Genomic DNA, 27,946 nt, shown 5'->3' with positions numbered 1-27,946 from the left:
AGCTTGTGGCTGGGTGAAAGCATCTTGAAATGGACTTCATGTCCCGATTGAAAAGGAGATAAATGACATAGACTGTTTCTCCTGTTCTGGTGTACCTCCCGCCTCTGTACGTACAGAAATATTTAACTCCAAATAAGTGTCTGGGAATGTAACCCTGTTCTAATTTGGAAAGGTGATGCTGGCTACTTCTGAAAGGCGCCCCTTCACCTTCATACAGGTGATGTATGAATAAGGGCTAGATTATGCTACTGAGTGCAGATATTCAGCTTACACACGTTAAGGCTTTTGGCTAAAGGGGTTTATGTGGGGGCGGCATTTTGGGGAATGCATGAGGCCTGGAGGGTCGTCATGACCTGCCAGGTCCCCACGTAAGCGCAGCCTTGAGTCCCCAGCCTCCTTCATGTAGGGTTCCCGGCAGCCTCAGGGATGAAGACTGTTCACCCGGAACGTGTTCTTCTGACTCCTGGGGGGGACAGTAGGAGGGCACCCCCAGGGTTGCCTCTCTGATGGGGTCACCACTGTCACCCTGAGGGGACTGATGAGGGTGACTTGGCCTTTGTCAGGAGTGCCGAGGAACAGCGGAGATCAGGTGCTTGGTACTGAGACAGTTCCATGCCTTTGCAAACAGAACACTTCAAAAAGGATGCCGCCTCCGCCCCTGGCCCAGTGAAAGGTGGCGGAAGGAAGCGGTGGCTGACAGCTGAGTTAAACAAACTTGAAGGTAGGTCACATTTCTGACATACCATTTTCCTCAGCCCGTACCAGCAGCTGCCCTCTACTTTGAAAGGGGGCTTAGCTGCTCATATAAACTTTGGTTCGTGATAATGTAAACTATTATTAGGATTATCTTTTTATTCACAATATGTGCCTGACTCTCTGTCTCCCTTATTTATGCTCTTTTTGAAACACTCCTTTACCTTCAGGACCCAGAGCCAGCATCAACGGCTGTGAGAACGAAGCAGCACTTAACAACAGACTTAGATCTCTCTGTGGTTACAAAGGACTCTGGGAATGAGTCACTGGGCTGAGGAAGTTTCAAATCTCAGCAGAGCTTCCAGGTTAAAACTGGGATGTGATGTTGACAAAACATTTCAGTTAAGAAAGTTTTTGTTGTTGTTGTTGGCTTTTTTTTTGTTTTGTTTTGTTTTGGTGAAACTTTGTCCCAAGGGTTATTGTTTTATGTTTTAATACAAAAGTACTTGATTCTCATTTGAGGATCCTTGGCTTTCAGAGTCTCTGTCCCATTTCATCACCTGGTGGAACCATTTGCCACTCAGGGCATTCTGGAGGTTTGCACAGGTCCAGAGGCTCATGCTGCCACCAGCCAGTCCCTGCCTGCCTGCAACTTTGCGGGAGACCACAGTGGTCCTTAGGTGCTCCCGTGTGGTTTGTCCATGGGCAGGGGCGGGGGCAGGGGCAGGTTAGGGTACGAGCCAAGAAAAACTAATAGCCCCTTCAATTTTTAATAAAATGTCTCTCCCACCCTTTGTTTCTCCCTTCACTCTTCCCTGAAAGAACAGACTAACTTTTTAGGCACATCTGGACACTTTTTGTAAAGCTCTTACCCTGAATTCCCAGAAGGAATGTATTGGCTCCCATTTTTCTAAGCAAAAACTGAAATGACTCCTTTGTTTATAAGTACTGTGCTTGCATATTTTAATAAAACTGTAAAGAAAGAAATTGCACTGGTTTGAGGGTCCTTAGCTAGGCCAACACAATCTCCTTTATGCTTCTCTTGAAGTCTTTGAGAGGTGATAAAAGTTTATGGTTTGGGGGGAGTTTATTTTTGGTGGGAGTGGGGAAGGGAGGTGTAGGGGATCCATATGTCCCTTTTGATAATACTTTTTCTCCTTCCTGTAGCCTTTTTGGGGCCAGGAGGCAGAGGTGTTCATAGCCTTGGTCCTTCTGTTCTGCCCTCTCTACCCATGCGTTGCCCTTATGATGAACACCATATAGATACAATCGGCTTATAATGTTCCAGATCTAAGAGCCCAGAGGTCTTGCAATGGATTCTATCTTCCCTTTATCAGATAGTATTTGTTTTCTTCTAAAAGAAGGAAATCTTCTAGAAGCTTATTGCTGCTGAGAAAATAAGGCTAATCTTTCATTAATATTAGTCTATTAGTTGTTGGCATGGGGTTTTTCTAGTGTCAGGAGAATTTCAAAAGAGCTTAAATGTATGTCAGACTTAAACACAAGATATAAGAGGCGTTTGCCATGTTGAGGAACGTGTAAGATGATGTCACTCTTTTCAAACGGGTGATTGCAGGAGTTCTTTTTTATGCCTTTAAAAATCATGTTTATGAAATGAAGTTGTACCTTCAGAAGCCTAGGAGTGTAGTATGATTAAGTTGTGAGGATTAGGGCTTTGTTACTGCCCAAAAAATGTTCATTAGTGATAAGCATTAACCAGTGTGGTAGCTACTGCTTCTTAGAATATGATTTTCTCTTGGCCTGTCCTGAGTGTCTGGAAACAGTATAATCCTCTTCTCAGAGATGAATTAAATTTCAGTGAAGACCACACTTTGGCTTTATTTCTTTACTTTTGGGGAAGAAGGTTGTTAGCCTCAGGAGCCAAAATTGATCTATGAAACCTGTCGTTGCTGTTGGATGTGCACATGTCAAATGGCCACAAGTGTTGAGTAATGTCCAAACAGAATAGTCTGAAAATTAATATTTGTATTGGTGCCTTTGTGCAGAAATTTATCATTTTCATCAACTCAACTGAAATTGGTAATTTTGAGTCATACTGATAATGTTCTAACTTATCTTTCCATCTTTTTTTTTCCTTTGGGTTCTAGGAAATTGTCAGTCAGAATGCTAGCTATTAAACCAGTTGGGAGTATTTGGTTAAGGAAAATGATCTGATTTAGAATGAGTGGTAAATTCAGTATTGGTTGCCTCTAAATTTTTCGGATAGCATTGTTTCAAAACCTGCAAAAATGTTTTATACATTTAACAGTGGTTCAGACTATAAAGCACTGAGCAGATCTTGGGAGGCATGGTGACTTGGTGTCCTGTGTTCTTCTCCCTAACATGAGAGTTTGGAGGCTTGTCCTGGCAGGATCTTGAGTCTGAAGGTAGCTTTGCCTGCATAGTAACTTTTACCTGCACACAAAAGCCTGACAGTGACGGTCTTTCAGTACCTTTTCCCACTGCTGTCATCACTTGTTTTCTTCTAAGTTTTCAAACATATAAAAAGATTTTATTTAGATGGTCTTTTAAAATATGCTTTCTTTTATAGGAAACCAGGGGATGAGTCTGAATAGCAGCCAAAGACCTGGGAATTGATATGGAGGAGTGATTCTAAATGATCCATCAATATGATGATTTTCTCAGGGATTTGTGTCATCAGCAAGGTGGTTTTCATGTTGAAAATATCCATCTTGACTTTCTTTTACATGTAACCTATTTGATATTCTTTGATTCTGTTTCATTTTTCACTGCCTGATAGCTTTTCCTGGCTCTTCTACTTGGCCAACTTCACTTTTTCTATCTTCTTTTCCTCTTCATGTGCCCTAACTGGGTAGACCCACAAAGCCCAATTCCTGATCCTTTGCTTTTCTTTATTCCTCCTATTAATTAGCCCACATGTCCTTAAGTTTCTGTGACATGACTACATGCATGACTTCCTGTCTCTGAATCCCACATTTCCAAAAAACAAAATATGGTATTAGAAGATACTCTCTAGTCACCTCCGTTAAGTTCTTCTCTACATCCTCCTTAAAAAAAGAAAAGTTCTCGGGGCGCCTGGGTGGCGCAGTCGGTTAAGCGTCCGACTTCAGCCAGGTCACGATCTCGCGGTCCGTGAGTTCGAGCCCCGCGTCGGGCTCTGGGCTGATGGCTCAGAGCCTGGAGCCTGTTTCCGATTCTGTGTCTCCCTCTCTGCCCCTCCCCCGTTCATGCTCTGTCTCTCTCTGTCCCAAAAATAAATAAACGTTGGAAAAAAAAAAAAAAAGAAAAGTTCTCTTTTGCAGTATTCTCTTTCTTGCTGCAAAAACCACTACTCTCCCAAGTTCCCAAAATAAGTACCTCAAGGTACCTTGGAATATTTCATCATCACCTCTGTATCCCATTTGTCCCAAAGTCCCACCATTTTTTCTTAAAAATGCCCCTCAAGCGTGTCCTCTGTCATCTTCCCACCATTGCTGGCTGTACCCACCTCACGTCTGGACGTCTACAGCGGCTGCCTCGCAAGCCTACCCACCTCAGCTCCAACTGACCACTCTCCTAGTTTTTCCTGCAGATGTGCTACAGCATTATTGTATTTGTGTTACTTTCCTGCTCAGAATCCTGCTAAAAAATGTGGCGAAATAGACACAACATAAAATGTACCATTTTAACCATTTTTAAGTATTAATTCAGTGGCGTTAAGTACATATACATAGTTAGGCAACCATCACCACCATCCATCTCCAGAATTTGATTTTCCTAAACTGCAACTCTGTGCCCATTAAAGAGTTACTCCGCCCTGAACCTCTCACCCCTCTGCAGCCTCCTGATTCTATTTTATGTCTCTGTGAATGTGACCACTCTAGGAACCTCAGATCAGAGGGAATCATACAGTATCTGTCCTTTTGTGCCAATACCAGATTATTTTGTTTATTTTTATTAAATTTTTTTGTAGGGGCACCTGGGTGGCTCAGTCAGTTGAGCATCCGACTTCAGCTCAGGTCATGATCTCATGGTTCATGAGTTCAAGCCCCGCATCAGGCTCTGTGCTGACAGCTCAGAGCCTGGAGCCTGTTTCAGATTCTGTGTCTCCCTCTTTTTCTGCCCCTCCCCCACTCATGCTCGCTCGCTCTCTCTCTCTCTCTCTCTCTCTCTCAAAGATAAACATTAAAAAAATTTTTTTAAAGTTTTTTTTGTAATGTTTATCTTTGAGAGAGAGAGAAACAGAGCATGAGTGGGAGAGGGGCAGAGAGAGACAGGGAGACACAGAATCCAAAGCGGGCTCCAGGCGGTGAGCTGTCAGCACAGAGCCCGACGCGGAGCTCGAACTCCCGAACCATGAGATCATGACCCAAGCTGAAGTTGGATGCTTAACCAACTGAGCCAGCCAGGCGCCCCATTTATTTATTTATTTATTTATTTATTTATTTATCTATCTATCTATCTATCTATCTATCTATTTAGAGTGGGGGAGGGGCAGAGAGCGAGGGGGAGAGAGAATCTTAAGCAGGCTCCACACTGTCAATGCAGAGCCTGACATGGGGCTCAATCCCACAAACCGTGAGATCATAACCTGAGCTGAAATTAAGAGTTGGATACTTAACTGACTGAGCCACCCAGGTACCTTCCAATATCCTACTTATTGTATTTAGTGATTCTGGTCTTTACAAATTTTGTTGAAGAGTTGGTAAAAGCTAACAAAGGGCCTTTATTTCAGGGTCTTCTTCCTCTCTCTCTCTCTCTCTCTCTCTCTCCCTCTCCCTCTCCCTCTCCCTCCCTCCCTCCCTGCCTCCCTCTCCCCCCTCCCCCCCCTCCCTCCTTCCCTTCCTCAATGAACTCTACCTGGGAGCATGGCATTGGTTTACTCCAGCTGTAGACGGGAGTCAGGATGTGTGGGAGGGACTGGGGAAGATGGGAGGGATCCTGATACTTCCACTCGCCAGCACCAAAAGTTAGTAATTTTTTAAAAAATTTTTAAATGTTTATTTTTGAGAGAGAGACAGAGACAGAGAGACAGAGTGTGAGCAGGGGAGGGGCAAAGAGAAAGGGAGACACAGAATCTGAAACAGGCTCCAGGCTCTGAGCTGTCAGCAGAGCCTAACGCGGGGCTCAACCTCAGAAACCATGAGATCATGACCTGAGCTGGAGTCAGAAGCTTAACAGACTGAGCCACCCAGATGCCCCAGTGATGTTTGTGGTCATGGAGGGAAGTGGATGGTGACCAGGACTCCACTTCTTCCTTCCTGAATGCCTTTCATCTGTATCATGGGCAGAGAATCAGGCCCATTCTGGAAATAAGGGGATGTGTGTAACGAGACTCCAGCTTTAGTCTTCTCTGTTTTGTCACTGGCACCTCTTGTCTGCAGGCCCTGGGGTTTGACTCATTCCATTGATTCAACTTTCTGGTCCTTTTGGTTTATCCTTTGAAGCTGCTGTTTTATTGCCTCTTTCTTCCATCTTCACTACCTGGATCCTAGCCCATTGCCACCTTGGCTTGGATCAGGGACTCTTCCCCGAACTCCTGCCTGCCAAATCAGGCTTGTGCTCACCTCTGTAAGGACCACGGTGTTCAGGTCTCGCCTGATTGCAAGATGTGCCACATGCCAAAATGAGCTCCTTTGTGCCTCCCAGCCCCTCTGGTGCCCATTCTTTCAGGCTGTTTGGGGTGTTTCAGACAGAAGCATTACTGTGTTTGTCGCTTACTCCAGGGCTTCTAGAGCAATTTGTTCTGGCTGATGAGGAAGGTTGCACGTTTACCTTGAGGTGTAATGGCCATTTACTGAATGCTTACCATGGGGGTGGTGTAGTTGGTTACATGTGCCTTTTGTATACACATTTGCTTGAAATGGTCTCTTCACTACCTACCTCAAAGCTCCCAGTGCCCTAGGATCCAGTTAGGGACCTGTCTACCTTGTGAAGACACTTCTCTGGGGGAGCCTTCTTCTGTTCAACCCCCCCTTCTCTGAAATTCCCTTACACTTGGAGCTCAATTGCATAATAACTAAGTGCATTCATTCTATAAGGTATAACATTATTATCTCTAATTTCATGCCTTTTAGCTTTGTTTTCAAAAATGAACTATAAACTTTTGGAGGAAAGTTATTCTCAAGCACGCAAAATGGCCTTGCCAGTGTAAAGTACATTTCTAACCTTTAAAATATCAGTTAATAAATTCTGGGACATTATCTGAGGTTATTCGTGAATAAATGAGAAGAGAGAACCTTGGGGTACAGTTAAATACTGCTTTTAGATCAGGCAAAGTTTTCTAGGCAGAGATCATTCTTCTTCGATAACCAGGCTAACGCATGTGTTGTGATTTTAATCACAAATGGCACTTACAGTTTTTTTTTTTTTTAAGTTTATGTGTTTATTTTGAGAGAGAGAGCGAGACAGCATGACTGGGGGAGGGGCACAGAGTGGGATAGAATCCCAAGTAGCCTCCACTCTGTCAGTGCAGAGCCCAATGTGGGGCTTGAACTCACGAACGGTGACGTGACATGAGCCGAAATCAAGAGTCGATCGCTTAACCGAGAATTTAGTTTTAACAAGCAAATTACTTCCTCTCCACCACTCGGTCTGTAGAATCTCCCCACCCTGGTGCTCTTCCAGCTGCCTTACTCTGAGGAGTGGTGCTCCTAGATTTTTATTTACTGTGTGGGCTAGAGGATGTTGTCAGCCCTCTTGTTGGGTTTGTCAGAGTTTCCCTTTTCATTTTACCCAATTCTGTTGTTTACATGAGACTAGCCAACGAATCATAAAATCCCCTAATGTTGTGTAATTTTTGAAAACTTTCAGGATGAGTTATAGTAATTGGGTTACCCAACAGAACAACATTCAGGATACCCACATCAGCAGGTCGCCTACATGTGTTGGGCACTTCACCGGGAAACCTTCTTGATATGTGTGTCCTGTTGCCTTTTCCATGTACACAACCAGCTGTGGAACAGGTGAAAGGGCCTGTCTTACTGCTTTTGAATAGTGGTGTTTTCTCATTGTGAAAAATGGATGGATAATGAAAGCTGGCAGGACCTTAAGAAACCATTTGGCCCAGTGGTCCTAATTCTTACCTCATTAGGATCTTTTGTTGTTTTTCTCATTCGTCCCACATGATTCTCCCAAAAGGAACTGTATTCATTATTTGCTAATGGAGATTTATCAGAACAAGTGTTCTGTATGTTAGGATCTAACTTAGGTCAAGCCATAGTCCATGTGATGCATGAAATAGAGACAGTCCGGAAGAGTCTTCAAAATGCTGGGGCAGGGAGGATGTTTGGGAGGGTTTTCTTTTTGTTTTTAATGTAGGTATAATTGAGATATGATAGTGTGTAATTTTGAGGTATATGATAAGTTGATTTGGTTACCTTACATGTATCAATAGGATTACCACTGAAGCCTTAGCCAACACCTCTACCAAGTCACATAATTATCATTTCTTTTTTGTGGTGAGAATGTTTAAGATCTGGTCCCTTAGCAATCTGGAACTATAAAGTACAGTTTTGTTGAGGTTGACTAGGGAGGATTTTCATATTCTCAGTACTTAAATTCCTTTTGCTTTGAATTTGTTATATTTACAAAAAATAAGAAACCTTCATCAAAAGAAAAGCCTACACTTTTCCTAGAAACTTGAAAACCCAGTCCTCAGGTGCTCTATTTGAGAACCAGGGAATATCGCACCCCTCACGGGCAGATGGGGAAGTGGCAGGTGCAACATGGTACCCATCCCACCTTCCTGCCCACCTCGTCCTGGACAGCTGTGCCTGTCTGGGGCTTTTCCTTCTCAGCCCTGCTGTGAATTCACTGGCTCTGTGTCCACAAAACAGTGCTACTTACCTGAAGGATGGCCTTGTATTGACTCAGCTCCTCATTCTTGGATTGCAATCATTTTAGCCAGGAACTTTGACCTCCCTTTTTAATTTTAGTTTTTAAATACTTAGTCACTGCTTTAATTTTTTTTCTGGGAAGTCTCTGTTTCACCTCATGACAAAATATAACAAGCTTCTAATTTACTTCCCCCATATTGCTTTGATTTTGTAAACATCTCTCACGGGAAACCTAATGAAGGGGACAAGGTGCATTGATTTCTTCCTATTGCCTGGCCAAGAAAGTGGTGTGTGCCATTTTGCTGGTCTCAGCCCCATCAGAGAGGAGCTGGAGCCCAGTACCAGGGCCACTTTCTCAGGGAGGAAGTGTGTGGTTCCACTGCCTCATCTGTCTCACGTGAATCTGCTTTCTGATTTCCCCCTCTCTATCAATCCATGCCAGGAGTCCTTGGAGAGGTAGTTTGGGGAGGCCTTCATTCCTGGGAAGTCTGTACTGCCTCCTCCACCCATGGGAAGGTTTATCTAAGTCTGAAATCAACCAAGACAGTGATTCTCCATTTTTACATCATTCTTTGCCCTCCTTCTCAGAATGACATTTTAACTGTTCAAGGAATTTAAAACAAAGCTGAATATTTCTTGGCGAACACAATTATTTCCTGGCCTAAATCACACAGTGATTTAACTGGTATGTCACTGTGTACGTGTGTGCTTTAATGGGAATTGCATGTGGTATCATTGGGAAATTAGGAGAGTCTTGTAGATTTATTGCTTATAGTTTAAGGGCAGACTGCTGGCTTCCATCCAAAAAGTGGGGAGACGTAAGGTTGCAAAGACCATTAATGTCTGAGTATATTCTTCCGATTGCCTACTATTTTGAAATTAGCTTGGCAGAAGGTAAAAATCAGAACCAATGATGAAATACTTTACCCTTTGAAACCTGTAAAGTTCATCAAAATAAACTTGTGGGGGACTTGGTATCATAGATGGGCTGGTGTCCTTTCTCTGCTGTCTACCAACATCTTTTTGAAGCTTTGAAGGTGTTTTGGTATGTCTGGAGTAGAAGTCAAAACCATAGATTATTCTTCATTAAAAAAAAGGGGGGGGGGAGTTTTAGATTATCCTCCAGGGTGGCTCTTGGGCGAATATTTTAAAATGCATCCAAAACCTAACCCAGTTTTGTGTGTTGACCACAGACACCACAGACTGCAAAGGCACTTGAGCAGGAGCAATCAGTTCTCCATCTTCTGGATACCATAATATGTTCCTCCACTGTTTAACTATGGCGGGTGGGGGTGAGAAGTAGCCACATTGTTTATTTTTTAACTTGATTCAGTGAAACTGACTTGACTGCAGACATGACTATTGTCACTTGTCTGGAAGGTGCTAGGCACATCTCATAATGGGCTCCTTTGCATAACAGTAGAAATACTTGCCTTTTATATTGCTACTTTGTAAAGTTTGTGAGTCCCAACATCCTGAACCTAGTGTTTAATTATTGAATTGTAACAAATATTGCCTATAAAGGATTATAACTGAGGAATCAATCCAGAGTTCTATTTAAAATTGAGATCTTATTACCAACCATCTTCCTCTGCCCTTTGAATTTAGCTTTTAACCACCAAAGTTTCCCTTGGATCACTGAACCACTCATGGTGTCCTTCTACAGACCTGGTGTTAAGCTATTGATCTATGGTTAGGGCAGGCAGGTGGGGGCCCCTGAATGGATTGCATGGGTCCAGCCAGAAGCTTCCTGACATACTGTGTGCAGCTTGTGTGTTTGTACGTGTGCCACAGCTCTCACCAAATTCTCAAAGACATCTGTGTCCCCACGTAAGAAGTTGAGACCCTCTGTTGAGAGGGCTGGAGGAATAAACGGGAGGATTTTAGTGATGTTGGTCCTGATGGTGTTAGTATTGCTGAGAAAAGGGAAGGTGACAGTAGGGTTGTAGCTGTGTAGCAACTTACACTTCCCCCAGTTTCAGATGTGATCAGTGTTTCAAAGCCTGGGAGTATCACGCAAACCTTCGGCACATCCTTGCATCTTGAGACCATCTTGCACTTGAACCCATGAGCACACATGAATGGGACACCTGTGCCTACAGAGATGCTGGGCTGGGTGTTACACAGCCTGGGACTCATGTTGTCCGAGCACCTTCACCTTTGTTCATTTTTTCCCCAGTTAATGTCAGACAAGTGATACAGACCTGGTATCCGGCAGGCGCTGGTAAATGCAAGTAGCATGTTTGTAGGGGACCTGCTGTAGGAAATCACATTTGTCGACCTCTTCTGCAGAAAAGGAAGCTATGCTCACTCAACCCAGAGACTTGATATTGCTCTCAAGTAACTCAGATTCCCACAAGTCGGGGAGAACCAAGGCCTCAGAGAATTGAGTGTTTGGTGGGCTGGAGGAGTGTCGGAGGTGGGGGGGGGGGGTGTTGTGGGGGAGGAGAAGCTTGTTCACATGCTTGTTAACATTTGAGGGTCTTTGACAAAGGAAGTCTAATGCCCTGCCCCGGTCAGCCGGCGATTGCCCCCCGGGAGGCCCTGTTGTGCACAGGAAGTCAGACACTAATGATGTTAGTGAGGGGACAAAGGCGCCCAGCCCGGGAAGGGCCTAATTGCTGTGTCCGGCTCCCAGGCGGCCGGCCTCAAGCTGGAGGGGGCTGGGCAGGATGCGCTAAGTGTTAACACCTGGAGCCGAGCTGCTGACTTCCTGGTGCTTTTTTTTTTTTTTCTCCTTCTTCTGTGTGGCTGGGTATGCACACATACAGACACACATTCACGAACTTTGGCTGCATCTCAGGGGGACATTTTGGGATGTGATATCTAAGAGACTAGATGGAAATGGTTCAATCTGGAGGTCACACTGAGCTGGGGCAGGGCTGAGAACAAGTTCCCCCTGAGCCCCCTCTATCTGCCCATGGGACTTGGTGATTGCTGCTTCACCTCTGGGCTGGCTGATTCCCTCCCTTCCCCCCAGGAAATCTGGGAAAGGCCAGACCTTGCGGAGAAGCAGATACGTATTAGAGGAGTCACTGTTGCTTTGGCTTGAGACATTCTAGTTAGAACTGATGGGAGAATGCTCCCAGGGGAAAGAGAGATGAGGGTCTTGACCATTGTTTTAAGCCAGCTGGAGTCCTAGGGAGGTAGAATGAATGGCAGGTTGAGGAGTGGTCGTGGGCACCTGCCAGCACCCAATGAGGGTTGCTTACCTGTATGTATGAATCCATACCTGGGGGGGGGTTGGTTGGACAGGCTGCCTCCCAGAGAGGTGGAGAAGCCCAGACGTACCTTGTAAGGTATTTCTAAGTGGGGGCTCCAGATTCTTTGTGTCTATATATGGCTTTTGACCTGGGTTCTGTGAAGCCCTCGGTGGCCTCTGGGAGTTTTGGGTATGCCCCCAAATTGTGTAAGAATGTTTTGGGGGGAAGTTGGGTAAGGAATGTTTTTCACAGGATTCTCCTATGGGTTCTAGAAACCTTTTTGCTTTAACAACAATTAAAAATGAAGACCCCCTACCTTGGCCAGTAGCCCTGCTGGGAAGGCATTAGTGGCTCACTTCTTGTGATGGCAAGTGACAGAGCCTGAGCCTGGGGTCCCTCCCGTAGATCAGCAATAGGAGGCAGCTGTGCACATAGGTGGACTCACTTGGATTTTTGCAGCCAGAGAACAAGAGAGCTTAAAAGGGGTGCTTGAAGCCTGTCTCCCTCCTGGAGGAAGGGGGAAAAGCCACAAATAACTTTTGAAAAAGGGTCTAATGTTGACTTGCTGCTTCCCACTGTTATTTTAAGGAGGTTTTTCTCTCTGAGACCACCATGTGGACAGAAATAATAGGCTGACAGAAGGTCCTTTGCTTTCTAGTGTAGCCTGTGATGTTCGATTTGCACTAAAACCTAAAAGGGCGGTCTTCCATAATTTCCAAATATGTGAAATCCACCTTGAAGGAAGCACATGTGTGGGACACACTGGGGACCTGCCTGACTGGAGGAGGCTTGGTCCCCATGGCAACGTCACAATCCCCTATTTCTGCAGGCATTTGTGCTGTAAAAGCAGAATTCCAGATGTGATACAGTATTTGGAGACTCTGTCCCGGGGCCTCGGAAACAGTATTTGAAGCGGTACAATTCAGTGCACGCTCTCTGTGTGGTCCTAAGGCTTTTTATTAGTAGTTTTGTTTTGATCCGAACATTTCCTCTGAGCTTAGGCATAACAGGCATGTGTATAGCTTGAAGTTTTCCTCTATTGTCTAATCACTGTTTTGCCCTTGCAGGGAGATACTTTCTTGAGCTTCTGGAGTGAAGTCTTTGTAACTACCTTTAACAGCTAAGTGAGAGCAAGCCGGTAGCTGGTTTGCTGGGTGGGTGTTTGGGTGGCTGGTTGCTTGCTTCCTCTTCGTACCCAGTGTTTACAGAACACCAGTTAATCTGTGTCTGCGAAGTTGTCTGTGTGTGCGTTTTAAACTGCAGATGGGCTGATAGTTACCTTACAGATGCCAGTTCTTTAACATGCCGTTCTCATTTGAGTGGATGGGAGTGCTGTGTGCAGCCAAGGGAGAGGGTCTGGCTCGCTATCCGGAGGCATGTTTTATAGCTTGCTTTTAACGTTTTGAGAACTGGAGAAATGGAACAATCCTGTCTATTTGTGAGTATCAGCCACGGGAGAACACACAGCCCAGATCCTTAACAGACTAATTGGAAAAAAGTATTTGGGCTTTTGCTTTGTGAAAACCAAGGAGACTGGAGAGCTTTGTTTTGTTTTGTTTCTAAACACAGGAGAAAAGTCAGTGTGTGTGTGTGTGTGTGTGTGTGTGTGTTGATATCTCTGGGCATTAACTGCATGTGTATATTCCAGTGGCAAAGCAATAAGAAAATCAAAATCTGGAGCAGGGAAAGACATTTAAAAACATACTAAATTCCATTTAGGTAATGTCCAGTTAGAAAAGTTGCTATTGCAATAACTAAATATATCAAGTCAATACATTGTATACCTTAAACTTATATATTGTATGTCAATTCTATTTCAATTTAAAAAAAAAGTTACTATCTGAGAGACAACTCCTATGAATGCCTTAACACATCTTTATCTTTAGTGAATGGATTTCCTTGGGTGTGAGGTGAGGGTGGGGGTGTGGAGGAGGGGTAAAATAGTGAAAGGCAGCTTAGTTGGAAACGAGAGCTCTCAGTTTGATAAGCAAAACACATTGTAACTTGGCATAGGTTGGCTCCATGTTCGAGCTCAGAAACAATTGTCCCTTCAGCTTTCCTTTGGGGAGCGTGAAATTAGGAACATGTGTGTGCTGATTAGCAACATGTCAGAGATGAATCATGATTACGGCTTTGGTCTGGTACACAGGCGATGCTTTGGAGTAGTGATTTCCTACCTCCTCGAGCAAATCTCTCTAATTAGCTTAAGATCTCTGGGTCTTTTTGGGCCGACGTGGTAATTGCTGGTGGGAACACACCGGCACTCCCCCAGAGCTTGTGTGTTCCCCACTAGACATCCAAAGCCTTACCTCCCCAAATCAGACAGCTGGCACCCTTCGTTTCTGAAGTTGGTTGCATCTAGTTGGAAAGTGGGAGAGAACAGCTCTCGGGAATGTGGAGAAGAATATCTTGAATAGATCCAGACCCAGGCTGGCTTTGTGATTTATTTTCCTTGTGTTTTGGGTTTGCCGGCATTCTCCTCAGCTTACATCACCTGGGGCTTCTCTCCTTTTTTCTGACTTTTCTCCCACCGCCCCCCCCCCCCCCCGGCCTTTTTTTAGTTAAAGGTTTGAACTGAAGTTAAGTGGGATCTGAATTCATCTATGAAACCATCTGAACCGAACTTGTGCAGAGTAAATTGACCCCATGTTCTGCCTCTTGCCTTTACCACGTCCACTGGTCACAGGCAAAAATGTCAGTCCTGTAGTGCATTTGAAGCCTCACAGAATTGTCTGCTGTCTTTTAAATCTCCTTGACACGCTGGAAACCCAAGGTGGAGGAAAAGGGAAAATAGAAAGTATAAGCTGGCCTTGGTTTTTTAAGTAGTTGTTCAGTTATCTTTAAAAAAAAAAACAAAAAACAAAAAACCCCATTCTCTCAGTTCCTTATGATGGACGCTCTTATTTAAATGTTCATCCAAACTCGGGTCACTAAAACATTGCTAGCTTTCTGGGAGGCCCTTAACTGATTAGAAAGCAGTCTTGTTTAGGCCTTGTAGTTTGGCCATGCCTTCCACTGGAAAGGGGCTACTATAATTAGCACAGTCCTTTTCAAAATGCGTCTTTCCAAAATGGCAGTTAAGCTATTTTGGAGCTGGATTGGAAATGTTGCTCTGGGAAGTTGGTGTCTTCAATGGACTTAGAATCCCCAAGGGCCCCTCAGGAAATGGGCCTTCGGATGGCCCCTCATGGCCCGCGCTAGCTGCTCTGTGTGGGATCCCTCCCTGTGGCTGTCTTTGTGTCCAGGCCTTTGCTTCTTTGCCATATGGGTGGAGCATAGTGTGGGTTTTGAATTTTATTCCTTTAGAGCACTTATGGGTTATCCTCCCCTCCCCCTTTCCTGAGTAAAAGATGTTTTCTCCATTATGTTCCCATTTGCTGCTTCCGTCCCTGCTCACCATAGAGTGTTCATAGCAGAGCCCCAGGCACCTGGGGCTGGCTTCTCCCCTAGCATTGGAACAAATTAAAAGCTGCCCCCAAGTGCAGCAAATGAGGGTGGTTAATTAACTAAGAATGTGACACCCTAAGGCCACAGCATTGGCATTTTATAGTTTTTAAGTTACAGGCCACAAACAAGTATTCTTAATTGTAAGCTCATTAAATATCAAACCAGGTATAGTAGCTAAAAGCTTTGGATTGTTTACTGAAAAACAGCTTGCAAAACCATTCACCAGCTTTGTAAGTTGCTCACCATGTTCTCTTAGTGCGAGTCCTGATTCTAAGCCCATAACTCACCCTGTCACGCAAGGCTAGGTCCTCTTGGGTTCTTGGTCTGCATTCCCTAGTTTCATCATGTATTCATTCATTCAGGCAGAAAACTAATATATATCAAGGGCTGGCTATGGGCCAGGGCCGGACTGTGGTGCAGGCTTGGAGAAGGATGAGGGAGTAGGGGGCCGCCCTGGTCACTTTGCCTCCAGTCTCTTCCCATCTGATCCAGCCTGAGCACTTACCAGTGATGGGGGTCACTGGGTTACCCAGTTCCCACCAAGACCATTCCTTAGTCTGGTGGTTAGTGCCTCTGTCACCTTGCCCTGACCTTTCCACCCATCTGCCAGACCCCCCAGGTTTGGATGCTAAGACTGATCATATCTGGAGATGCCCCTTCCTGTGAGCGTTCCCCTGTCTACCTCACGTACTCCCACGCTGCACAGCTCTTTGCTTATTAGGGCAGGAATCTTCCCAGGAATGGTAACATAACTATTTCAATGTGTCATGTGCTGTGCAGAATACTTGATAACGTGTCTTCTCATGCAGTTCCACACCGAACTTTTCCAAGAAGTTTTATTCAAACACTTTAATAGCTCACGAAAACGAGGCTCAGGAAAGTTTGGAAGCTTGTCTAAGGTCCTACAGCCTGAAAGGGGGAGGTTTGAACACACATCTGTACAACTCCAAAGCCCATCCTGTTAACCACTTCTCCACTCCAGATATGCCCCAGGCTAGCCCTCAAAAGCGTGCATCCAGGATGGCAGGAGCAACAGCTTGATAGGTCAGTGTTTCATGTCTGCCTACAGCCGGGGTGGGATAGAGGGCTGTGACAAGTGATCGATCAGTCTGCCCTGGGTGTGGGAAGGGGAAAATGACAACACGCAGCACATGTGTGACACTGAGATCCGTTTCATCCATATTGCAGCTAAAGTATATGTATGTATTAGCTTTCAATTACTGCTGTAACAAACTGTCACGATTTAGTGACTTAAAACAGCACAAATTCATTATCTTATAGTTGTTGGAGTCAGAGTTCCAAGATGAGTCTTATGTGGGGTTGAAAATCAAGGTGTTGATAGGACTGGCTCCTTCTGGAGACTCTAGGGAGAACCCTTTTCTGCCTTTTATAGCATCTAGAGGTGCCTATGTTCCTTGGCTTATGAGCCCCTTCTATCCCCACCTTCAAAACCAGTAGTGTAGCATCTTTAAATCAATGTCTGCCTCGCTGCCTTCTGCTTCTGTGGCCATATCTCCTTCCCTGATCTTCCTGTATCCCACTTACAAGGACCTGTGTGATAACATTGGGCTCATCAACATACTTTCTCCATCTCAGGTTCCTTAAACTTAATTGCATCTTCACAGTCCTTTTTGCTGTGTGCAGTAACCGCATGGGTCCTGGGGACCTGTTGTTTTGTGGGGGCTGGTATTCTGTCTACCACAAAGCATAAAGAAAATAGTAGTGCTCTGTGGGCTAGTCTGGGCACACCGTTTCTCCTGTGGTTTCTGAGGGCTCCGGAGCAGCGGGAGCATTTGGGTGCGAAGCGAGGACAGCCTGATGGAGCATCTGTCTAATGGCATGTGCTCAGAAGCCATGCCCTGATGACTGCCAAGAGTGACAGATCTCCCAGTGCACACAGGAACTGGTACTTCTGATGGAGTTGAGCTCTGTGCTCTATTGCCTCTGAACTCAAGGATGAGGCTTAGTCACAGGGTCTTTTGGTCTCTGATTTTTGTGTGGAGTTAGAATGACCGTTTTGCATGTGCGTTAACAGAAGTGCCAGGCCAGTCAGGTTGTGAGGGTGGGTTACTGTACTCTCATCGGGTGAATATGCAGGCACATCTGTGTGTCAGGAACACCGTGTGATGGAGCTAGACGGACTAAGGCAGAAGCCCATGGGAGGAGCAGGTCTTGGCTGGTACGAAGGGCATTCTGGGATACAGAAGTGCTCCTGAACTTGTGCTGAGCAGTAATGCAGTGCCTGGAGGAGTTTGGCAGGTGGGGAGGGGAGCGGCTGAGAAGACAGGCAGGAGCCACATCGGGAATGTTCTAGGAGGGACAGGGAGCTAGTGGTGGGCTTGGAGCAGAGAAATGAGGGCAGAATTGCACATTAGGAGATCACTTTGGTGGCCAAAGCCCCTGAGATTAGGACGCAGTTCTGGTCGATGACCAAAAGTGCCCAGCCCTGCAGGGGTGGGGTCAAGGTGGAATGCCCTGTGGGTAGTGAATCGATGCTGTATGCAAGCCTCACTGTCCTTTGAGGCCACGCTCGCTGGGCCCTCTTCTGAACAGCTCTGCACACAGCACAGACCTTATTTGGAAGGATTTAGGTTCTTGTCTGCAAGATATAACACATCTCACGATATTGGGCTTCTTTCCACAATGCAAGCTCATCGCAAGTGCCCAGTACATACCTGTTAAAAACATGCTGCAGCAGGAGCCCCTGGCCAGTTCAGTCAGTAGAGCATGTGACTCTTGATCTCAGGGTTGTAAGTAGGAGCCCCACATTGGAGGTAGAGATTACTTTAAAATAAAATCTTTAAAAAAAGAAAAAAAAACGTGCTGCGATGGAAATATGAGGAGAACAAGAACAAAGTGAAAAGCTGCTAGTCCTACAAGTAAGGTGACTAGTCACTGGTCACTAGAGTTCTACAGACCTCAAAGCATGCTATTAAGTGAAATGCATTTGCTTTTTGGAAAGTGCTTCCTCTACATGGCTTCACGTGGTCCTCCTCAAACTCCTGTCCCAGGGGAGAGTCATGCAAATTATCTTTTTAGGAAAATAGTTGAGGACACTCCAACCCGGTGGAGTGAAGAGGTTTGCCCTTGGTCACCAGCAGGAGGATGGAAGGATTAAGATACCTACCTTGGCCTGTAGATGTTTGCCTTCCCTGATGCTCCCTTTTCCTCTCCCTTGTAGTCCGGTTACCCTTCCTTCTTTCAAGCTTCTGGTGTGTGCTGTCCTCACCCTTGAATCATCCTTTGTGAGGTGCTACCTCATGGCATGGTAGCAAAGGTGGTACCTTATGGCATTTCATAAGCTGTATGTTTATTTATGGCCGGCTCTTCACCTAGTTGCACCCTCCTTGTATGCCACACTGAGGGTTCCTGGAGAGTCAAGGTGTGGTTTGAAATTTGTCTATATACCTTGCATGTGATCCACATACCCAACTAGTCTCCTTTGAAGGAATGAACTACTGTGCTCCTGAGGACAGGACCAGTGGCTGTTTTCCTCACCACTGTACCTAGCATGATGTCTAGCTCATAATAGTAATTAATGGTAAGTGATTTTATATCTCGGGGGTTTTTAAGGGAGAAAGGTGTGGTTTGGGGCATTTCCTAAGGGTTTTGGAGAGATTGCATTTTCTCCTGCCTGGTTGTGTCTGTCTGGGCTTGACCATCTGGAAGTTGGGCAGACTCTTGTGGCACATTAGAGGCCTTGTCCCTAAGGATTTACGGAGGCATTGAGGATTTTAATAAGAAAACAACCCTTTCCAAAGTGTTTTAGCTCAGGGGAGGAATTCTGGAATCTTGTGTATGTGGGAAAAGGAGGATGGAAACAGGAAAGCTGGAGGAGGAAGGTGAATCAGGAAGAAAGGGAGCCTCTGTAGATCATGGGCTAGTGTACCATGTTGATTTATATTTTGTTACTGCTTATTTCTCACTTGAATTAGAAGTGTGTGTGTGTGTGTGTGTGTGTGTGTGTGTGTGTGTGTGTCTGTGTGTCCCTTTCTGCACAGCTGTGCTTTCCTAAGGTCCATGTTTATCTGAGCTCAAGGATACGGTTTCAGTGGGCATGCCTGGCTTCAGGATAAAAAGCGTGAACATGTCTACAGCATATGGATATGATGGGGTTGTGGCCTGAGACCCTGGGCTCCATCAGAAGTATTCTGCACATCGTGTCTCAGTGTGACAATTGCCCATTAAATACCGGGCTGCCAGCATATGGTTTTCCCCAACATCCCCTTTGTTAAGTGGAAACTTTAGCTGTGTGGTTAGAATATTTTCCCATCATTTAGCATTTCAGAATTAACTGTTTTTGGAGACTTCTGCAATTAATGCTGAATGGCACATTTGCAGATTATTACAGAAACAGTTAAACCAGAGTCGGCAGGTCTGTAGCTGCTCTTTCCCATGATGGATAAGTGGTGGGTTAGGAAAAGGCTGGGCAACGGGAGGAATCCGGTGCTCCCTCTGTGGATGCTGTAATTAAAGTGGGGAGTCTGGTGGAGTTGTTATCCCTGCTATTAAGAGTGCAGATGGCTAACGGCCACATCACCAAGAGTTAGAGTTAGCCCTTTTAAAGTCTTTTTTCTTTTTCTTTTATGACCCACCCTATATATTCCAAGCATAGGTATGGATACAGTGAAGAATTTTCTCATTAAAAGTAATGGCTTATTCCCATACTCATTCCCAGTCTTGGAATGAGAAACCTGTTTCCTTAGACTTGAGGAATTGCCTATCTGTCGTGGCTTAATAGAGCTTTTGGACGAGAGTGTCTGGTAGGCGAATTTTATAACCAATCACTGCTCAAAGCAGATCCAACTGGAAGGGCTCCAGCTGGCAGCTCATGATCTCTCTCCCAATTTTACTGTTAATGAATTATTATTTAACCCCCAAACACGAACAGCATGCTCCTCTTGTCTTAGGGAAGTACGTTCTCATGATGCTGTCGGCCTGGCAGTAGGAATCTCCTGGGCTGGAGGGAGGTTGGCAGTCAGTGGGCGGGAAGAGTGGTAGATACTGCTCAGCGACTGGCATGACCCTGGGTCTTTGTTATCTTGTGTACATTTTGACTCCAAGGGATCTGTGCTGGAAAAGCAAATTGGCTTTTCTCCTCATCATGTTCTCTTGTTTTCCCACAGGGAGTGGGGCCGGCCAGCAGAAACAGTGGGCTGCACAACATCACCTTCAGATATGACAGTAAGTAACTGGCTTCACCGCCGAAGAATGGGGCCCATTCAGTGATCTAAAGCTCACACAGTCATGCTCAATCAAGGACACTTGAGGTCCTAGGGTTGAGGAATTTTCTGAACCTGCTCAGGTTTATCAATAGAACTAAAGCAGCTGGCTGAGTCTCCATTAAGTCACTCAAGTATTTGGGAGCCTGGATAGGTCAAGTGCCCTCCATAGTGTTGGGAGAAATTTTGGATGGAGGGAGACCTCCCCTGATTTCTTCAGGACATAGTCATGTCCTTAAGAACTAAGGCAGATGCCTGTAGGGCCCAGCATGGGACAAAGCTACTCAAGTGCAAGATGCTAGGGAGTAGCAGGGACTGTCTGGTCTGAAGGGGGCACTGGCTTCTCTCCATTCCAGCTCACGGTGGCCTTGAAATTCCCTGAGTGTGGCCAGATGTGATTTCGAAGAAGAGTAAGAAATTTGCATTTTTTGTCTAACCATTTTTTAATACTGTCATCTATTTAAAATTTTTCACACACATAGAGTGGGCCAAGTGAACGTTGCCCCAGATTTGCCCAAGGGTCTCCAGTTGGCCATCTCTGACTTCGCCTGGATTCCAGCTCTGGTTCCCTACCTGTCAGCTGTGAGCTGTGGCAGGTGATTTGACTTCAAGCCTCAGCTTTCACATCATATAAAATAAAGATTAGGTTCTTCCTCAGCATCATTTTGAGGGTTAAATGAGGTAATGCTTTTAACTGCTTAACTCAGTGGCTGGCCTACGATGTGCACTCAGTAATTGATATCTGTTAATATTAGAAGTCATTCCAACCAGAATTGGAATACAGCATCTTTTTGGCCCTTTCTCTCAAGGAAGTGTGACTTAATCTGTCTGAATTGTTTCCTAAGGGCAGGGTGGGGTGCTTTTTCTGATTAAGCATATAGAATCTCCCCTCAGCAAATGCTTGCATGCCCGAGAAGGTAATTATATGGAATTGTGAGCATTTTAGCCTTATGAGCCATAATTTATATGTAAAAACGTTAACAAGAGGGAGCTTGACTCCTATTTAAGTGACTCCTGACATTTGATTCATCTCTTGGAGAGGGTTGTGAATCCATGTAAATAATGGGTGTAGGTCACAGTGAGGCCTTTGAAATGATCACTGCTAGAGCAAGATTTTTGAGGTCATGTATACAATCTAACAATTTTAAGATACAAATATGTGTGTCAAATTTATGCCCGCAGTTGCTGACGTGAGTATTTTAAGTTAACCAACGAGGACTTACATTTGAAACAGACATTTCAAGTTAGTGGTGGGTGCCTGTTCTGGGTAAATGCTGTAATGCTAATGAAAGATTTGCAAGTCCAGGACACTTAATTCAGCTAAGTAAAGACATGTGTAAGAGATCTCTCTTTGAGCTACAAAGTTAATTTCTAATATATGCTCTTGGTCCTGGCAGATCTTGTATTACATTCAAGAGTTCAAAATTTTCCGGTCAGCTGCAAACAAGTATTTGCAGCTCTAATTTAATACGGGGTTTTGTGAAAGAGGATCTGTACCTGTAAAACTTAAAAGTATCTATTGTTTTCTTCATGGGACTAAACATTTGGCCCACGTGCCTGATGCCTGTCTCTTAGTCATTTCTTTCTTTCTTACTCTTCAGCATTTAATTAGAATTTAATTCGCAACTTGAATTGACTCCTGAGACATCTGAAGCTCGGTTGCATTTTGGCAAAATGTCATTTGGGCATAGTTTTTTGGTAACCAGAATCCAAAATGTTAGAGTTGCTAATAATTGGATCCAGGTTTGTGTAAAAAATTTATTCATTGTTTTCCATTGAAAAGATATTTCTTTCTCTCTTCCACAAGGAAGTTTCTGTTCTTGCTCAGTTGACTGGTTACTCATTCTGTTTGAAAGAGCTGAGAGCCAATGATCAGGTTTTCAGCAAAAGGGTTAAACTACAAAATCTTATATTTCTGCTCTTTTGCCATTTGATGTTACAAAGAAAGGTAATGTCTTGCCATTAAGTCAAAACCGAATCTCCTAGGTCTCTACGCCTCCTTTCATTTTGCATTTCTCGTTTCTTCTTTGGGCTCTGAGTGGTAATGCCTGAGTAGGTTGTAATACATTTTCTTAATTCTTTGACTTTATATTTGCATAATTATATTTATAGAAACCTGGAGAGTGCTAATTTTGGCATTAGGAATGAACAAAGGAAAAAAAAAAAACCCATGATTTGCTCTTGTTTTCGTGCATCTTTTCCTAACAGCTGTTTAAGTCAGAGGTTTCGAAAAATGAAAAATGCTTGAAATTGACAAGTCTGATGGTTTTTTGTTTTTGTTTTTGTTTTTGTTTTTGTTTTTGTTTTTTAATATTGGGAAGCTTGTTTCAGCCAGGGATTTTTTCAGGCTAACCACTTCTGATTCAAAATTTACTATAGTCGTAATCTCTGTGCTGAGGCTAGAATGGCAAGAGCCCTTCATGAGCCAGGCTGCTTTCTGTCCAGACCCAGGGCTGGTCAGCAGCGGAATCCTAAGCCACCCAGCTGGCCTCTTAACTGCAAAACGTTTCCTCATTTGTACAATGTGGGTGTTAAACCAGATGTTTAAAGAAACATTTTTTTCTATTCTAAAATTCTCTTCTGCACCCAGAGAACATATGTTGTATGCTTCAAGAGTCAATTTTCATTAGAAGTAGAATTTGGTTTTATTAATTATTAACATCTTTTCAAAAGAAGTAATATTGAAATGTAGAGGTGGCTGCTTTTTAAGCAGATGGAGTTTCCGGAAGGGGGTGCAGTTAGGCAAGAAAGCAGGGCACAAAGCTCTGTGAGGGATGGGAGTTACCCGAGTGCGGGGGGGGGGGGGGTGCATTGTGGTGCATGTGTTTTGAATTTTAGTAAGAAATTTTAAAAGGACTTATGCTATATGCACATTAAAAGGCTTGGAAGCATGTCCTTTAGAAGTTGATAGTAGTTATCTCCGTGGTGGGAGGGTATGGATGACTTCTATAGTTTTCTTACATTCTTTTATAATTTTCAAGTATCGAGGGAAGGTTTTTAGTCATAAAAATGGGAAATGTATGCTACGGTGCACAGCAGGGGCACTGGGAGTGCAGCAGACTCACTGAGCCTAGAAAATAACCCCTTACTGCTTCACCTCAAAGAAAAACACCCCGACTTTGGAGGGGTAATGAGTAGTTTTGGACATTAGATGGAACTGAGGACCTTTTGCAGCAGATACCAAAGAGAGTTTTCAAGTTTAACCATTGAGAAAGAAATGGAGATGAAGCAGCATAAAAATTGTGAGTTGGGGTACCTGGGAGTTGTTAAGTATCTGACTCTTGGTTTGGACTCAGGTCATGATCTCACAGTTTGTGAGTTCGAACCATGCATTGGGCTTTGTGCTGATGGTGTGGAGCCTGCTTGGGAATCTCTCTCTTCCTCTGTCTCTGCCCCTCCCCTGCTCACTCGCTCGCGCCCGCTCTCTCTCAACGTAAATAAATAAAAACCTTGAAAAAATTGCCGAGGAGGGCCGATGGTTCTCCCCTGCGTCAGTGGCCAGAACAGCCCACGGCCATTGTCTGGAGTCCCAAGCTGAGTCTGGCTGGAAGCTTCTGGCAGCTTTTCAGGATTCTGTAGACTTTGAAGATGTGTTTAGCAATACCAGGTGTCACAGTTGCTCACGTGGTAGTGGCCACATTGACAGCTGGCTGCAAGTAATGTCCTCAGGCAAAATCAGAGAATCGGGTCTTCATTGGCTGAGTAATGTGGAACTCTTTGGGTTTGGTGGGCATTGTGGATGTCTTGGATTAACACATGGTGTCTTCCCTTTGCGACGCCAGTTAACACTGGAGGTGCTTCACTCATCAGGAAGTCAGTTAGTACCTTTTGCAGGTACTAATTGGATTGTTTTAACTGTCTTGCTGTGCACCCCTCCCCCATGAGTCTTACCCTATTACTTCCTTTCCCTGCTCACTTTGCCTCCAGGTTTCTTCTAAAAACAAGCCCCAGTATTTAGCCATTGGTTTTGCTTCAGATCACTCTCTAATGCTGAAACTGATGGAAGTAATGTAAATAATTCTTGATTTAGGTAAGATGTCTTAACAGTAAAAAAAAAGTTAATGCCAGATACATAGTCCAACTCCAGACTGTATATGATCCTCCCCTAATGCTGTCCTAGAAGTTAACTTGTGGGGGGGGGTGGTGGGGTGGTGGTGGTGCTATAAATAAATTCCACGACTGCATCTTACAGTTTCCCAAATAGTCACACTTTACTGTCATATTTGGGCTTTTGAGGCACACGTCTTTAAACAGAATGGCTTTGGCTGCCTCCGGATGGCTCTGTGTAATTTGAGAAGATGAACCTGGGAATAAAAAATTGTAAAATTTAAAGTTTTAATCTAACTGTTTTTGTTCTCGCAACTGTCTAGACTGCACCACTTACTTGAATCCAGTGGGGAAGCACGTGATTGCTGATGCCCAGAACATCACCATCAGTCAGTATGCTTGCCATGAGCAAGTGGCAGTCACCATTCTTTGGTCCCCAGGGGCCCTTGGTAAGTGGTCAAAATGGAGCCCAGCATGTGGCCTGTGTGGGTGATGACCAGTGCAAGGGTCCCAGTGTGACAACCTGCAGGGGCCAGGCAGGTCTTGACATACGTGTAGCTTAGGTGTGCTTGGGCACAGATATGCTTCCTGCTTCATTGCATGTACTTCCTGGGCATGTACAGAGCTTAATACTGTACCCCATGGCTCATCTTTTGTTCCGTTGGCTGTTACTGAGAGAGATGTGGGTTTGAAGAATAATAGTGTATGGCAATAAATCGTGCTGAGGCCTTAGCCTTTGGGTCTAAGCAGTAGCCAGGGGACCGGTGACCTGTGCAAGGGCATAATGGCTTTAGTGTCCAGCATTGGACATCTGTATGCCCACATGGATATCCGGGCACAGCACTGGCACGTGTTGTGAGTTTACAGGAATATCTCAGGGCTCGTAAGAATCCATAAAATCAATAATTTAAGAAAAATGTTTTTTTTTTTTTTTTGAGAGAGCAAACGGGAAGGGCAAAGAGAGAGGGGACAGAGAATCTAAGATGGGCTCCATGCTGACAGCAGCAAGCCCGATGCATGGCTTGAAGTCACTAACCATGAGATCATGACCTGAGTCGAAGTCGGATGCTCAACTGACTGAGCCACCCAAGTGACTCTAAAGTCAATAGTTTTTAAATCTTGGCAACTAACTGAATTTATGTGAACTGTGTGGGCTGAAAAAAATTCAAAATGAAGAAACAGAAAAAAAGCAAACCCACATTATCTGGTCAGATTCAGATTAGGGCAGAGTTTGTTTGTCCTCTTTAATGAGTTGATGATATAAGAGAGGATGGGACAGCTGGGTGGGGGACATGGTCAGAGCCCGTTTGTTCAGATGGGCCTGGGTGTGAACCCAGATTCTACCTGCCACAAGAGGCTGCTAAGCCTTGCTGAGCCCTGGCTTCCCCATCTGTGATGTGAAGATGACTGACAGCCTCCTGGTTTTTGTAAGATTTCCACACACACGCGCACGCACGCAGTACTTCTAGAAAGGGTTCTTTTAAGTTTTTATTAAATAATCTGGGTACCCAGCATGGAGCTCAAACTCACGACCACTGAGATCAAGAGTCATCCAACTGTGTCAGCCAGCCATCTCTAGAAAGAGCTCTTAAAATTTAAAACAGTGGCTATTGGGACACATGGCTGGCTCAGTTGGTAGAGCATGCAACTCTTGATCTCAGTTGTGAGTTCAAGTCCCATGTTGGATGTAGAGATTACTTAAAATCTTTAGGGGCACCTGGGTGGTTCAGCTGATTGAGTGTCCGATTCTTGATTTTGGCTCAGGTCGTGATCCCAGGGTGGTGGGATCCAGCCCTGCATTGGGCTCTGCACTGAGCCTGGAGCCTGCTTGAGATTCTTTCCTTCTGCCCCTCTCCTCTGCTGTGCTCCCTCCCTCTCTCTCAAATAAAAAAAAGCATAATAATAAAATCTTTAAGAAGAAAAAAAAATGGCTACTGTTATCATCATCAAAACCTGGTCCTCAAACCTGTTTCTTTGACACTGCCACTGAATCTTAGAATTTAAAAAAAAGAAAAAGAAATCTGGATAAGGGAAAAGTAACATAAAGTCTGGATTTCTTAATCTGAACAGGATAATTCTCAGAAAAACCAGACTGCAGGAGAGGTGAGTGCAGAGTGAGGGAGGAAGGATTAGATCCATGGGCCTGACTCATTTATCCGTGTAAATACTGCTGGGTCTGAACCCAGTGGGTTTTCCAAAAATAACATTATCTTAACATTTAAAGATAAAAACATTCTCTGTGGATCAACAGGAAGTGGTCATTCCATGTAAGGCTATACGGTTGAGGGGCTGGCCTGACAAATTGCAGTCTCCTTTAGAATGCAAGTAAGGGATGGAAGCTAGGTGGTTGGAAAACTAACAGGTGGAGCAGTGAGGGCAGAATGTGGTGCTTTTCCTGAATGACGATTTGTGGGTGGACAGGTTCTATCTGTTTCTATCAGGTTCTATCAAGGAAACTCCTGGGGAGCCTGGGTGATTTAGTGGGTTGAGTGTCCATCTTCGGCTCAGGTCATGATCTCTTGGTTCGTGAGTTTGAGCCCCGCGTTGGGCTCAAACCGTCAGTGCGGAGCCTGCTTCAGACCTTCTGTCTCCCTCTCTCCCTGCCCCTCCACCACTTGTGTTCTCTCTTAAAAATAAATACACATTAAAAAAAAAAGACTCCTTGGGTGACAGAAAAGCATATGGGTTAAGAGCACCAGCTTAGAAGGGTGTCCAACTTCAACCGAGGTCATGATCTCACGGTTCGTGGGTTTGAGCCCCACACCGGGTGCTGTGCTGACAGCTCAGAGCCTGGAGCCTGCTTTGGATTCTGTGTCTCCCTCTCTCTCTGCCTGTCCCCTGTTCACGCTCTGTCTCTGTCTCTCAAAAATAAACAAACGTTAAAAAAAAAAAAAAAGTGTACCAGCTTAGAGCCAGACACTCCTGGGTTTGAATCCCACATCTGCCATTTAATTCCTGTGTGATCCCGGATAAGTCATTCACTGTCTCTGTACCTATGTCCTCATTTGTAAAATGAGGACAATACCTTCCTCCCATGGATGCCAGAAGGATTAATGAGTTTTAAATGATGAGAAGGAGTAAATACGTCCCTTCATGGGAAGTTGCTCTGTAAAGTTGTTAAATGTGTAACTAAAAGGAATTCAGAGCGTTGTGATAAAGGCGTTAAGGTTTACATTTGCTGCTTTTACCCCCACCTGCCAGACTTGGCATAGTGGTTTTTCACACTAACCTCTTAAAAATAAGAACGAGGGGCTCCTGGGTGGCTCAGTTGGTTAAGCATCTGACACTTTTTAAAAAAGTTTTTTTTAACATTTATTTATTTTGGAGGGGGGGGAGAGAGAGAGAGAGAGAGAATGGGGGAGGGGCAGAGAGAGAGGGAGACACAGAATCGGAAGGAAGCTTCAGGCTCTGAGCTGTCAGCACAGAGCTCGACGTAAGGCTCGAACTCCCGAGCCGTGAGATCATGACCCAGGCCGAAGTCGGACCCTTAACTGACTGAGCTACCCCGGTGTCCCAAGCATTTGACTCTTGATTT

At 44.7% G+C, this 27,946-nt stretch overlaps 1 protein-coding gene across 2 annotated transcripts in view; it reads left to right on the top strand.

Moving 5' to 3' along the window:
- The window catches only part of IL17RD (interleukin 17 receptor D), a 67,149-nt gene that overhangs the window by 20,576 nt on the left and 18,627 nt on the right, over positions 1-27,946 (top strand). For both annotated transcript variants that reach the window (XM_030307062.1, XM_030307061.1), the window contains exons 2-3: positions 20,269-20,326; positions 24,735-24,860. In XM_030307062.1, coding sequence (XP_030162922.1) covers positions 20,269-20,326; positions 24,735-24,860 — 184 coding nt within the window. The remainder of the gene's footprint in view (positions 1-20,268; positions 20,327-24,734; positions 24,861-27,946) is intronic.

This window comes from Lynx canadensis, chromosome A2 (assembly GCF_007474595.2).
Source record: "Lynx canadensis isolate LIC74 chromosome A2, mLynCan4.pri.v2, whole genome shotgun sequence".
In the NCBI taxonomy this organism is placed as follows: Eukaryota; Metazoa; Chordata; class Mammalia; order Carnivora; family Felidae; genus Lynx; species Lynx canadensis.
The sequence above is the reverse complement of the archived record's forward strand: the minus strand, read 5'-3'. Positions and strand labels throughout refer to the sequence as shown.